The sequence below is a fragment of the Hippocampus comes genome, unplaced genomic scaffold (genome assembly GCF_001891065.2).
Source record: "Hippocampus comes isolate QL1 unplaced genomic scaffold, H_comes_QL1_v1.1 scaffold185, whole genome shotgun sequence".
Taxonomy (NCBI): domain Eukaryota; kingdom Metazoa; phylum Chordata; class Actinopteri; order Syngnathiformes; family Syngnathidae; genus Hippocampus; species Hippocampus comes.
Window position 1 is genome coordinate 710,074 of NW_017805931.1, and position 13,781 is coordinate 723,854.

General features: G+C 47.0%; 2 protein-coding genes across 3 annotated transcripts; both read right to left on the reverse strand.

The window, feature by feature from the left end:
* Positions 1 to 28: 28 nt before the first annotated feature.
* On the reverse strand, positions 29 to 2,116 carry LOC109527919 (sarcoplasmic reticulum histidine-rich calcium-binding protein-like). Its single transcript, XM_019890121.1, has 2 exons — positions 961 to 2,116; positions 29 to 786 (listed from the first exon to the last, which is right to left on the reverse strand). The coding sequence occupies exons 1-2, from the start codon at positions 1,049 to 1,051 to the stop codon at positions 446 to 448; spliced, it is 432 nt and encodes a 143-aa protein (XP_019745680.1). The 5' UTR covers positions 1,052 to 2,116; the 3' UTR covers positions 29 to 445.
* A 915-nt stretch (positions 2,117 to 3,031) lies between these two features.
* On the reverse strand, positions 3,032 to 11,748 carry scarb1 (scavenger receptor class B, member 1). 2 transcript variants are annotated; one of them, XM_019890116.1, is made up of 13 exons: positions 11,546 to 11,748; positions 9,540 to 9,700; positions 9,034 to 9,175; positions 8,553 to 8,756; positions 8,370 to 8,465; positions 7,323 to 7,438; positions 7,063 to 7,229; positions 6,457 to 6,575; positions 5,192 to 5,265; positions 4,996 to 5,047; positions 4,357 to 4,506; positions 4,189 to 4,252; positions 3,032 to 3,479 (listed from the first exon to the last, which is right to left on the reverse strand). In XM_019890116.1, exons 1-13 carry the CDS (start codon positions 11,663 to 11,665, stop codon positions 3,472 to 3,474), a joined length of 1,473 nt encoding a protein of 490 aa, XP_019745675.1. In that variant the 5' UTR covers positions 11,666 to 11,748; the 3' UTR covers positions 3,032 to 3,471. The 2 variants fall into 2 exon arrangements, with proteins under 2 accessions (XP_019745675.1, XP_019745676.1); XM_019890117.1 differs by lacking the exon at positions 11,546 to 11,748 and adding an exon at positions 10,429 to 10,840.
* Positions 11,749 to 13,781: the final 2,033 nt, after the last annotated feature.

Consider the following 13,781-nt stretch of genomic DNA (forward strand, 5'->3'; position numbering starts at 1 on the left):
CGGCAACTGACAGAAATCACCATCCTGTGACTAGCCACTGGAAAAAGTCTGGAATTATTGGCTCAATCGTACATGTTGGTGACAATGATAAAAAACTGCTGCCCATTCCAATACTAACCAGGCATGAATGAGATTGCTGTGAGACCAATTCCATATACCGGTAATACCAATTTGCCAATTTGTACATATTTGAAAAAAAAAAAACTCCTGATGAAATGCATATGTGTTGCAGTTCCAAATTACATATTACCGAACTCTATTTAACAAATGTAATTTATTGGATTAAACAAAAGCTGAAACCGACTTGAATTTTATGCACTTTCCAGCTTTCATCCAGTGATTTCTTTGCGTGACACTAGAGGAAGCCCGCGTACCACATTTTGAGAATCTCTGGCCTCTTGCAAACCATCGACAAGATTGCACGGCGTGTCGCAGACGGCCGATGTTATGCAAGAAACTTGGATTTGGACGGCACGGGCCAGGGTTGGATGCGGTTGAGAGTTGTGAAGACAAAAACCAAGGACGGCGGCTCACCTGAGGGATCAGCGTGGTCCATCGTTTGAGAGCAGCGGTCCTGCTCATTGCCGCCGCCGTCATCATCGTCGCAGTCGTCGCTGTCCTGGTAGAGGGCCGGGTGGGCGTGCTGGCGGTGCTCGTGGTAGGCGCGGTGTTCGTAATGCGAGCGTCGAGCGGCGCGGTCGCCGTCGTGCTGCTGATCAGATGAACGGTGGCGCCGTCGTTTCCTCCGGTGGGACGGCGGAACGTCGACGTACAATGCCTCCACATCTGCACAAGCCATACGCGACAGCAAGTCACTTTGGGTTTTACCTCGAATCCCAAAACGCAGCGATCCTCTGGTGAAATTGTTTCGTCCGACGCCGGTGATATGAATCTGATGTAACGTGATGATGAAATCCTACCTATGTGATTAGCATGTAGCTGGTGGGTGCGCACACTCACCTTTGTCGCCACTGTCGTCATAGCGCCGGTGACCTCTGTCCCTGGCACGCGGCCACTCGTGGTGATCCATCCTGGAAAAGACGATGGACATGTGACGCCCGTCGTCGCAACAGGCCGATGTGCCGCCACAGTCCAATTTTTCTAATGCAGTTATTTTTCAGTATTATCTCTCGTTTTTGAAAACTGCTCTTTTTTTTGTCTCTTATAGTTTTGGGATCGGTGGTGCAGAGCAACAAGCAAAGTAAAGAATTTCATTGGCCCGTGATCCCATCGCATTTTGAAGGTGTTGACTGGACACTGATGGTGGAAAATGACCTCCTGCCCGACGCCATGACTTCCTGTGTGTGGGGGTAATCAATAGATGTCATTCAGGATGGCTAAGCAGCTGTTGAAGCCTGATCAGCCACTGTGAAGGTCACAGGCACTTTTCCATCACTTGAGGCTTGACTTACATTGACTTCCTGTTGGCTTACCTCCTGCTCGTCACCCTAAGCAGTTCGCCCTGTCATAAGTCGTCATGCGCACGCACTTGCGCATGAAATACACAAGGGCAAAGGTCAACACTGCGAATTGAGAGGAACGTGAAACACTCGGTAGGCCTTCAGGAAAATTCGCGTGACAGCCATCACTAAAAGCATTGGCAATGTCACACCCCAGCGGATGGGACAGACCCGGCGTCGGTTTCCACGGTGATGAAAGATGAGCCACACGCACGCAGACGAGTTGAAATATTTACAAGAAAACCCGCCACAATTTGCACTAAATGATATGTTCATTTTTGATGCGCTAAAGAAAATTAGACAGAATGGTGCTTACCCGAAGAAGCAAAAGAACAAAAATGATGTGTGCAAGTCAAAGTAAAAAATAAATTAAAAAAACGGAGCAGACTGGCTGAGTTGCGTATTCACCCGACAGCAGACGACAACTGGCGCGACTCACACTGATTCGACCACACTGGGTGCGCGACTGGGCGCGCGTGTGTGCACGTACCTGCAGGGCATCCATCGACGTGCACTTTCCATTTTGGAATACATCAGCCACCCAACATTGACAGGATTCCACCCCAGTTGCTATTCCAAGAGACACAACTTGTGTTCCACTGAAGACATCCAGCAAACATGTCGAAATGAGCAAATGAAACATTTTTAATTCCGAACGTTTTTCACACGTTGTTTTTTATTTTGTAACCGCGTCTGACGTTTTCACAAATCAAACTGCACGAAAACGGCCTCAAAATCTCGCAATTTATTTTATTTTTTGTTTTGTTTTTTGGAAGTGTGCCCGTGGCCAATCAATGAGTGGAAGGGGCGGGGCCGTGGTGGGACTTATGCTTCAAGATGGCGGCGCTCTGCCAACGCCGCCATTTCGTTCTGTAAAAAACAATTTTAGCACAGTAAAACAATCAAGTTGTTTGCTCCAAAACAATTTGCTGAGCCGGGAGACAAGCTAAGGCTAATGGTAAGTTCTGTGAACTCTCATTTCATTTGTTTATTGAATTTAAAATGTTAGTTTGATATCTGAAGTTCACTCGTTTTTTTTAAATTTTGCATTTTCAACGCGAGATTGCTCAGTAATTCATAAAAACAAAACTTGCTTGTGAACAGATATAGAGTATAGATTTTTGATCAAACATGAAGTCTACCAAAATTTATAATGGATGTAGAACCACTTTTGTTATACACTAGTTGGAAATGAGGGAACAAAAATGAGTGTTCTTCCTCGTCATGGCACGAGTGCTACACAGCGCCACCTTGTGAAAGCGAGGGGAACTTGCTTTGATCACATGACCAGTCATTATGTACAGGAAACTTTCATTTCAACAAATTCTTGTTTTTCTTTAACTTGTGACACCGACTTTGAAGTGCCAGCTGTGCGGTTGTGAGTGTGTGTGCGTCACAATCAGTGTTAGTGTCTGATAACGGGCAAATTCCGCCTTCAGGTCTCCTGTCCGTTTTTTCGAATTTATCCATCTTTATAAATAACTCAGAAAAACACACATGCCCACGCAAAACACAAATCAAACCATCGACAAATAACATGCACATAAAAATACATTTGCGCACAATTGTGACATCATCATCACACCATGTTTATTGTGACTTAGGTGCAAAAACAGGATGTAATCCATATGAGCGTTACATACAAAAGGAACAACAAAGTCAAATTGACGTGGCAGCGTTTTCGTGCAAATGTCATAGAACCTTCAAACAACTTTCAAAAAGTCAAAAACAGCAAGTGGGGCAGTTGTTTCATCTCCATGACGACGGTCTCAACTCCCCGCCAAAAAAGGGAAAACCCCCCACACCCAATCAGCGGACAGAATGGGCAGGGGGCGGCGGCCGGCTTCATGAACGTCGCTTCAGCCTGTGCTTGTTTCCATGGCGACAAAAAGTCAGGCGTCAGGGTGCTGGGAGATGAATCGTGTGTGCGTGTGCACGTCAGTGAGTGTGGGCTGGTCGTGGCGGTCATCTCAGGTGGGCGGACGCATCTGGCGTGGTTCCGCCAACAGCTTCACTTGTCTGTCAAAGACAACAAAGCGGCCATGAAGGAGGCTTTCAAAATATCACATGGCCACACCCAGCACGTGCCGCCCAAAGCCAAACTCAAACTTTTAGTAATTTTGCATCGTCCATCTGCCCAGTGTAAGCGCTTTCAGTTTAGAAGCAACTGGAGAAAATTTCAAATTGGCCTTTGTGGAAAGCCTGGAAACACTTCAAATCAAAATGGCAGACTCCCTAAGTCTTCTCAGGCATTTTTTTTTGTCCTCGGGCATACTGTGATCAACAGCCCTATCAAATTTCAGTTTTCAGAGTAAAAAAGGCTTTGTGGGCCTGAATTTTCAGAAAGATTCCTGGGAACAATTGCACATGTGGACGTGTGCCACACGAGTGCCTCTGCTTTAATTTCCGTCATATTAGCATACAGGAAGCGGCCGGTCGCCGCCCGCCGATTAAAAACCCATCTGCCGGCGCTCCTTCTCGGCATTCGGCCTGACGTTTCTGCAAACCAATCTTCATTTTTCACAAACTGACCTCATTCAAACTCGTCCGGCTTCCATCAACCTTCCACTGTCGTCAAAGCGGCTTTGCTCTGACCAAGCATTCAGATGATTAAAAAAATTATTTACAGCTAGCTGGCAAATTTGAAATGGGATTGGTTCAAGAAACAGTATGAGTGTGTGTGTGTGTGTGTGTGTGTGTGTGTGTGTGTGTGCGTGTGCGCACCCACCCGAGTCTCCCTGCATGCTTTTTGTTGGGGCACCGTTGCCCTGAGTGGAAGTTTCATATGTTGCCTAAAAGACAAGCACAGCGTCTCAGAATTCAGGAATTCAAAGGATGTGCAACAGATCAAACATGGATGAAAAAAAAAAAAAAGAAACTGCATTTGCGTGCTTACCTTCCGGATCCTGTGCCTGACAAGGGCGGCGACGATGACTGTGGCGAGGCCGAGTGCGATGAAGCCGTACTGCATCACCTCCATGATGGCGGGCAGGACCACCAGGTTGGTGTGGAAGGTGTCCAAGATGGGCCCGTCGATGAAACCGCTCTGAGGACAGCGAGCGGGGCGCACGTCAACTTGCGCTCACCATGAAAAACACCAGAACCCGGCGTCAACTCTGCCTGTGTTGGGAAGCCCTCGTAGCCGCGATCCAGCGGGGAGGCCATTTTTCAAAACCGCCTGTTAGTGGTGTGAGCTCGTGGTTTTTTTTCGGTGCTCAGCGCTGGAAAAGTGGCGTGTTTCCACCCCACCGCATTGTTGGTGTGAGCAGTCAAGAAACCGCCCCATTTTTTTTCCCCTTTTGATCACTGATCTACAAGTGCACTTCATTGACCAGTGTAAGCTGATTTTTCATCTGTTGCACTATGACGTTTTTTTTTTTTTCTTTTCCCTAGAAAAGCGCAAGATTCAAATCAACACGAATCGCGAGTGGAGATTTCTACTGTTGAGCCACAAGTGGGCGATTCCCAAGACAGCCAGTGAAAGGTGCGAACAGGAAGGAAGGCAGCAAGCACTTCCTGCGGTCTCTTGTCCCACCTCCTCAAACCAAATCATGGGCATGATGGTCTCTGGGATCTTTCCAGTCTCGCTGCAAGAAAAGGAGAGAGAGCAAGAAGAAGCAGATGAAAGAACGAAGAATGGTGCCGCTCGGCGGCAAGGTCGTAAACAGGAAGTCTCTTTGATGGTGGCGGCAAACAAAAGGCGGACAAAAGAGCTTAGGGAGCAGTCGTACGTAATTGCTGACACCCGCTTGATGTAAAGGTTGAGCTGCAGGCGGATGGACACATTGAGAGGGACGCCCGTTTGCTGCAAAGACAAAAGCACAGCAGCAAAAATACGTTAACGAGACACGCGGGACACGCAAAAGCGCCGTCAAATAGCTTCATGTCATCAGATGACCGCTCCCTGGCCCGCGGCACAATCGTGAGAGAGGAAGACCGGCAGTTGCGTGTGATTGCTTCTTCCTGTTTTGTAGGTTAGTTTTTTTTTTTTGTTGTTCTTATTGCTCTTTTCCTGTTCGCGTTCACACATGTTTCACTCGTCAACGCCATCGGAGAAAGCCGTTCGACATGGCGGCTCGCGCTAACAAGTTAGCATTGACGCTAGAGCCGGGAGACCGATCCATTCCCGCCATTCCTTCAACTTTAGTGTTCGGGTCCAAAAATTGTCCATTTTCAAGACTTTATGGGCGTGGCCAAAATGGCATCCAGTATGAGAGGACCTTCTCCCACTATAGAAAGAACTAAATGCCGTTGTTGGCATGCGCCGCATCTCATGAGCAGAGACCGCACGCGCGTTTCCAACTTTCGACACGACGCCAGCGCCATGCCCCGAGAACTGCAACAACCGACACAATGACATCCCAATCGCTCAAGCGTACACCGCAATATTCATTTCCTTCGGAATCCTGGCCACTTGAACGCGTAAGCTGCAATATTTGAACAGTCTAATTTCCCGCGTCGAGGACGCACAAACGATTTATTGCGCGCTTGCTACTAGTTCGATTAAGGACACATTTTGGCCCATCGTTATCCTCCTCTTCATGAGGACAAGAATTTCTTTTAATCATTAACATGTCAATGAAAAGCATTTCGATCTGAATGTGGTTGTAAACGCATTATCCAATTACCTTATCTGCAATACACTTTTATCAACTATCAATATATGTGTGTGTGTGTGTGTCCAACATGCCACAAGGAAGATTACAAGTATGACACGGTGACTGTCTTACTGTAGTACGGATTGTTTTAATGTTGTGTTGTTGTTGACATGTACAGAAAGGTGCTCATGTGAACTTTGACCTCGGCCTGTTCAAATGATGGTTTAAAAAAAAAAAAAAAGTGACCCTGACACTAAACACAAAGTCTGCATGACGACGCACAACTCGGGACAGTTTATCTCCTGACATTTTTTCACCCACCGCCATAAAGTGCCCATTTTATCTGGCCAAAGATAACATTTCACTGCCGCACCGAAGGTGTGCACGCTTCTACTCACAGGGTGGATGTCTATGAAGAGTCCGTGCTGGTCCTCGTTGGGATGGAGCCCGTGCACAAAGTTCAGCAGGACGGGGTCGGCGTTGAAGAAGTGAGGATGTGAAATGAAGACGGGAGAATCTGACCAAGATCGAGGAGAAGAAAGCATCAAGTACGTTGTTTGTTGACTGCATCGCAAAGTCTCATCCTGGGGATACATTCTTGGGACTTACATGGGATATATCGATTTAAAAAAAAAAATGGAAACAATTTCCGTTCTATCCTTAATGCATTTCGGATTGGCTCTCGAAAATTGTGATCCAGATGAAGAAAAATGATCGCAACTTTATTAAAAGTCATATGGCCCTTAAATAATTAAAAATGAATCAACAAAATAGTTTTTTTTTCCCGCCTTAAAAAGTGACGTCAAGATCTGATTGGTCACTTAGTCTACACGTGAGCGTCTGGGCGCGAGTTGTGGTATACAGCAGCTCCCTACCATGGCTTCACACTACCTTCATTGTGATACTTTTTTTTTTTTTCCAGTTCACTCAAGCGGCGGCGCGCCGGAGGCTCATCCGTTAACTCAAAACAATGAAATCCACACGTGGCGGTGGGCAGCACTGACTCTGGCGGCAGCTGCTGACGTTGAGCAGACCCGACTGGCGGCAGGGACAGAATCCCTCATTCGGTGCGTAGTCGCTGCCGTTGGCGAAGAGCGTCTTGGGCGCCACGTAGCGGTACAAGGGGATGCCCTTCAAGCTGCCCGGCCGCTGGTACACCAGCTCCATTGACCTGGCAGCAAGAAGGGAAAAAAAAAAAAACAAAAAAAGATTAAGGTGATGATGAAGGCTGCGCTATGGCGATAAATGGTGAGGGGTTGGGAACCTGCAGGCGTCGGGACTGTAGAAGGGCAGCGTGGTGCGTTTGGTCATGAATGGCGGCCACATCTGACCCGCCGTGCCGTTGATCATGTTGCACTGAGGCGTCCGCCAGTAGTTCAGCTGACAACAAAACGGTGGCGCGGATACAGAGAGGATGTCATCACGTCACGCGGCCACGTAAACCCACGCGTCTGTCATACCCGTCAACTACGGCACTGATCGTGTTGAACTGAGGCAGTTCCTGCAGAACCTGCAGTTCAACTGACAACAATCAGGCGATCACCGATAAAAAGCCCTTGATGCCGTCCGTCTCTCTGGACGGTTCTGTTCGCGCGGCTCTCTGCTTCCGTCTCCATTTTAGTTGTGTTTGCTAATGCGTAGCTGTTCCAAGTGTTTGCGAGAAAAGGAAACCAACACCGAGTCATTGTGTGCACAAATGTATTTACGAGGGGGTCGTACGACCCAATACTTTAGGTGACTGACCCACTCAGTGCTGAAGGTTAAAAAAAAAAAAAAAAAGTTGCCGATCGACGTGGTTTCCATTTATCAGCAGCAACTTGAAAGCTTCATGCTAACCATGCTGCAGCCAACAAGCGAGCTTTGGGTGAACGCATTTGATTTTCAGGTCACAGGGCCCGCAAAGCTCCCTCTTGTGGTAGTCACAGGAAAGACAGGAGCATTTGTCGCATACTGTGTATCCCAAAATGGAATTACCAACTTCAGAAAAACATGCTGGAAATGATGAACTTTCATTTGGGACACATCAAGATAAAGACATTTTGGCATTACGTCGATTACTTTATACCGTATAGTGAACAACTGTTTTTATTTTTTTTAACTATTCCCTTTTGAATGATAACAACCATCAATAATTGAAATGCTCATATCAGTACACAGAAAAAAATTCAAAATGGCGTATGCTATATCTTTACTGTTCTTTTATCATCTGATATGACAGTGACCCATATCTCAGTTCCGACGCGCGTTTTTCACATCGCGTCGTCGTCGTCGTTTTGTGTTGCAGGCGCTGGCACAAGCTAACGTTGGTTACCTTCGTGAGGCCGTTCCACGAGTCCACCTTGTGCACGTTGCGGATATCATCCTGACCCGTGAAGATTGTGAACAGGCCCGAGTCCGAGTTGTTGAACTGCACAACGATCGCACGTCATTCGTGCTTGCGGGGGTGTTATCCAGGCGGCGGCGAGGGAGGGGGGGAGGGGGGGGTGAACCTCACCTCGCTGAAGAGTCCGAACTTCCCGGAGGAAGGGAGCATCCCAGGCAGGTACTTGTTGAGGAAGTCCACCAGGCCGCTGTCGTAGCCCCACATGAGCTCACCCACCGTTTTTGTGAGGAAGGCCCCCTCTTTGAACGCCTTGAAGGTGGCGCTGATCATCAGACGCATAGCGAACGGAAGGTTCTCCATCATCACCGCCGCGCCCTGAGGGACGCCCGCGCCGCACGTCACTCAAACAGGCCCCGAGTGAGTCAGCGGACATGGCCAAAGAAGGAGGCGTGCTCTATAACCAATCGTTCACTAAAACCGACCAGATTCTCCTTTTTCAAATGATTGACTCCTTTCTGACTTACCAATCAGTTGTCATAGTTTTGTTTCAAGCACTCATTGGTCAAAAGCTTGATGTCCACTCTCTCGACATTTTTTTTTTTTTTTTTTAGACATTCTGGGGAGTTGCCAACAAGTGCCAAGTGGTACTCACCAGCACCAGCATGTTGGGGATGGTGACCACATCGGACTCGTTTCCGGCCGACATGCTGGGCTCGAAGAAGTAGCTTCGGTACTCTCGGTAGGTCACCGTGCTGTTGGCGTGGAACGTGATGTTTTCCTTTTGGATGCGCTTCCTGCGCGAGCCCGGACGACACGGTCAAGGTCACTTCACGTCACTGCGCACGCCGTCGTGACATCGCGCGACATTTGAATTGAGGAATTCTTCATAACTCAACCAAAATAAGCCTCACATGAGGCCTTTTGCTGGCCTCATGTGAACAGCCACGAATGTGCCGTTCTTGCGGTTATTTAGCTTCCAAAAGCCATTTCTAAATGTTATTTTGCCGCTTTACAGAATGAAACCACTCTTCAGATGTTTGAGATGTAAAAAAAAAAGCAAAAACGTGCATTTTTTCTCCATGATAAAAGAAGAGAGTTTATTCTTTCCTGTGTGCATGTCGGCAAGGTTTAAAGGTGCGTGCGAAGACGAACTCTGACCTGTACACGTAAGGGCCTCGCTGCTCCAGCATGGGCTTCTCGCCGCTCAGGACTTCCTTGGGGTTGAGGACGTTGAAGAAGTAGACTGACATGTAGAACGGCACCGGGACGTCCTTCCACATACGGTACGACATCTCGTTCTTCGGGTCAATCACCGTGTTCTGCGCTCACGACACACTTCACGTTTATTTGGACTGATATATTAATGACAACAAAAACAGCTCATTAGAGTTGAATTTAAGAGCTGATTGAGAGATTTTCCAAAAGGTTTTCCTTGACAAATACCAAAACACTTTACAAGTTCCTCCATGAAATCAATGGAACTTTTAGGCATTCCATGTTTTCTTTTGTCAGTTAGTCACTTGATTCACTTTTCGTGGCATCAGACATTAAAATGAACAATAAATTGGAGAAATCATGCTGGGCTCTTGATTTGTTTTCACAGCAACATGTAGTAAAAATGTTTTGACCTGGTTGTTCTTTTTACATAAAGTGGCATGTGTTTTATTTTGGATAACTGATAACACCTTGAATAGGAAATTGATGTTTGAATATGAAACGTTGATTTCAAAATCAACATTATTAAAAGGAATGGCATTGACATCTATTTTTAAAAATAAAACATAGATTTTCAATGTTTAAGTCATTATTCATCCACATGGGAAGTTTTCAAGCAAAATGTGACGTTTACAAGCAAATGACTGATTTATTAAGAGACCACCGACTGAAAAATACACTTTGAAAAGGGAATAAAGTTATGTGTTGGAAAATATATTTTTGAAAAGAGCAAATCGTGGACTTGATTGATTTGTTGCATTCACGTGTCGTCGGCCGGCCGGACTTTGTCACCTGTGCGGCGTTCAGCGTGCATGGGAAACGCGGGTCTCACCTTGACAATTTGCTCATCGATAATGAGCGGACCCACGATGGCCAGGACGGTCCCGAATACCAACGCGAAGATCCCCGCGACCATGAAGCCCAGCGCCACTTTGCTTTTGTTCACTGCCATCACCGCCGCTTTCCCTTTTTCCCCACTTTTCCGCTTCTTGTTGTTGTTTTGCAGGATGCTAACTGTTACCCTGCTAGCCGCTGACGGCCACACGGGCCGGCTGAAGACGCGTGCGTGATCGTGATTGTGAGCGCCCAGCTGGTGTCCAGATTGCCTCACCTTCCAGATGATAGTGTTCGGACGGACGAGTTTGAGGTACTCGTCCGTCCGCCATCTCATTTATAGCCCCCGTAATCGCACCGTTTGGTTTGCCGCTCCTGCTCCGCCTCCCCGCGAGGCATTGTGGGAGATGTAGTTCACGCCACTGCGCTCTCGTATCTCCGACGAAAATCAAACAGAAACCGCGACGCTGATAAAAGACGAGCCACTTGGAGAACACTCCAAATATGAGCTGTCCCCTACACCAACATTTTAGGGAAAATTTACTTAATTACTTAGAATGTTGTATTTATTTATTCAAATGTAAATGGAAGTTTTATATGAAATCTGTTCAAATGACATTATTTTTTTAGGACCACAGTGTAAAATTACATCAGTTTACCACATTTTAAACATGTACCATTGATCAAACGTTTTTCAGTGTTGTATTGATACTATTTTTCGCAGTATTGTATCATTCAAGTCATCTAAAAGTACGTACATTAGAAGTTGGTTGAAATGCAACATTTGAAAAATAAAACACAGCCTCCGACCACCTCGCCCTCCCCCGCCTTTGAAAGTTGTTCGTTCCACCTCATCCGTCGTACACGACACCAGTTCTCGCATTTGCCCATATAAATGTCCCCAAAATCAGTGAAAGTCACATTTTTGGTGTTTTTATTAGGCTACTCCCAATAGTGGCTTTTGTATTCCAGAAAAGTACATTCAGTTTGTGTATTTTTGAGGTGTCCCCCTAACCTCAAAATCCTACAACCGCCCATGTTTTGGAGGGCTTCTCTCTCTCACACACACAGACACACACACACACACACACACACACATACACTTGCACGGATACCTTGATGATCTGGTCCTTCATGACGGCCTGGCCCACAAAGATGAGAATGAATCCGGACAGCGCCGTGAGAACTCCGGCCACCATGAATCCCAAGGCCACCTTGGACTTGTCCACGCCCATGTTGGAACGGCAGCGATGGAGATGTGGAGATGACAGATGGCTGCAGCGCTTTTCTTCAGAGGACTGAGGCGCCCGCGAGGCCGTCGCGCCGTCTGCTTTATAGGAAGGACCCCACGGACGGCAGGCAGCAGGCCTCGCCCCAGACATCCTGCGAGGAGGAGCCACCTCCAAACTTGCCAGGAAGATTCTCTCCTCCAGAAAGCAAAACTTGCCTTTTGATCCAACCCCTTTTGCTCGTTCGTAATTCATCAAGCACACAGTTCGATTGGTGGCATTGCTGATTAATCAACAGCCAGCGGTGAAACATTTCAAGTTGAAAAATGAAAGTTCGCATTCTACTTTTAGCACCTCAAATGATTGAAATCAAATCGATGGATGTGTTGCAATGGTCGCCTGTTTGACTGTGGTGCCCATTTTTTCCCAGTGATGTCAGTAAGACCCTCCTCCAAGACGACCCCTCTTCCACGAAGCTGTTGAGGCGCAGCTTCCAGCAGTTTGGCTTGCTTTTTCTTTGAAGTGGATCACGGTCAGCCCCCTCCCAGGTGGAGCGCTTACAGATGATGGTGGAGCAATTCGTGTTTCGTCCATCAGGTGTCAATTACGTTGCATTTGATGCGCCAGCGCATTCCGAGCGAAAAACTCATTTGTTGACTTGTAAACAGAAGGTCAGCGCGCTGCCTTCACAACAAGAAAAAAAAAATGCAACGTTGTGAATGTTGTGCGTGTCCTTGTGGGCGCAGCATGCCTTCCGGATGTGGTGAAATGTGGTGCGGTCATAAATGTGCCCCACAAGACCAGAAAAAGCAATCCTCTTCCCTTTTTTTTTTCCATTTTGTGGAACTTTGCTGATTGGAAGGAAGGAAGTCACATTGAAGTCAGATGACAATCACCAAATGCAACGAAAGCTTTCTTCTTGGGGTTTGTGGAGATATGTTGTGATAACATGAGCATACCTTCATGTGCCTCACAGGAGCGGTCAAGTTGACAAAGAAGGAATTTTCACTCCAACGAGCCCACACATGCAGATCAAAACAAATTTGCTCGTAGCGTGTGGCGCCTTCCAATACTCTCAAGGTGAGAGCAGAATGGCGAAAATTAAAAAAAAATTAAATCCTTCTTGCCAACGGATGTGGCCACTTATATTGAAAAAAACCCCACTGACTTCAGGAAGGACATGTTTTGCTTTCTTTACAATAGGATGCTTCCTGATTGGCTACTTTCCCTTCACCAAGTCATCAGCTTCCCCCCCACACACAATTCAAATTGTCAGCCTGACCCGTTTGGGATAGCGATACACCGATTATCTACTATTAGTGACATCTGAGGGCAAATTCTTGGACATTCTCGCATTTTTTGGGGGAAGCGGGCCTTCGAATTTAAACAAATAAGTGATAGGTGAAAACCTCAGTTACATTGAATTGTTGGAAAACTTGATTTACCGGTATGTTGCCATAATGCACTGATGCAATTGCACGATGGCATCGTCGCCATGACGAGCCGGGACGATAACATAATTCCATGGCATGACATAATAATGCGTGATATTATGTTGGACTTTTGTCAATTGTTGATGCTGTCCCAACCGCCACGAACTCCAACCCATAATGGAAGCGGTCGGCCGGCCACCGTCCCCTCGGTGAGGAATGCGACCTTGTGGAGATGCGAGGTTGACGAGAGTCGGCGCTAAAAGAACGTGAAGCGAGAAAAAAGACATTTGAACCAATCCTGCAGGTGTGTTTCTCACTGAAGGGACGAAATAGCAGCTGTTTGAAAAGTGCAGTTGTTTCAAACTACATCTTACAAGGCCAGTGATCTCATGCACGCAGTGATGGTGAGCATCCCGGCTCCTAATCATCGTCTTTGATGTTTTATGGCGGACTCTTTTGACAAAGTCTGCGGCGGGTGACGGAAGCACGTTCCTCGGATGCTCCACAAGGAGCCAAGCTGCGACGGGGTCGGCCCGATTGGCGGTCACATGATTTCGGCCGGCAAATGCAAATGCACAAAAGGGCCGAGTGTGCGCGATTGTAGCCAAAACCTCAGCATCTTTCTCCACGGATGCGGCGCATTTGTCAATGAAGGGCTCCTCTTTTAGACACTGCGCACATGACGCTCG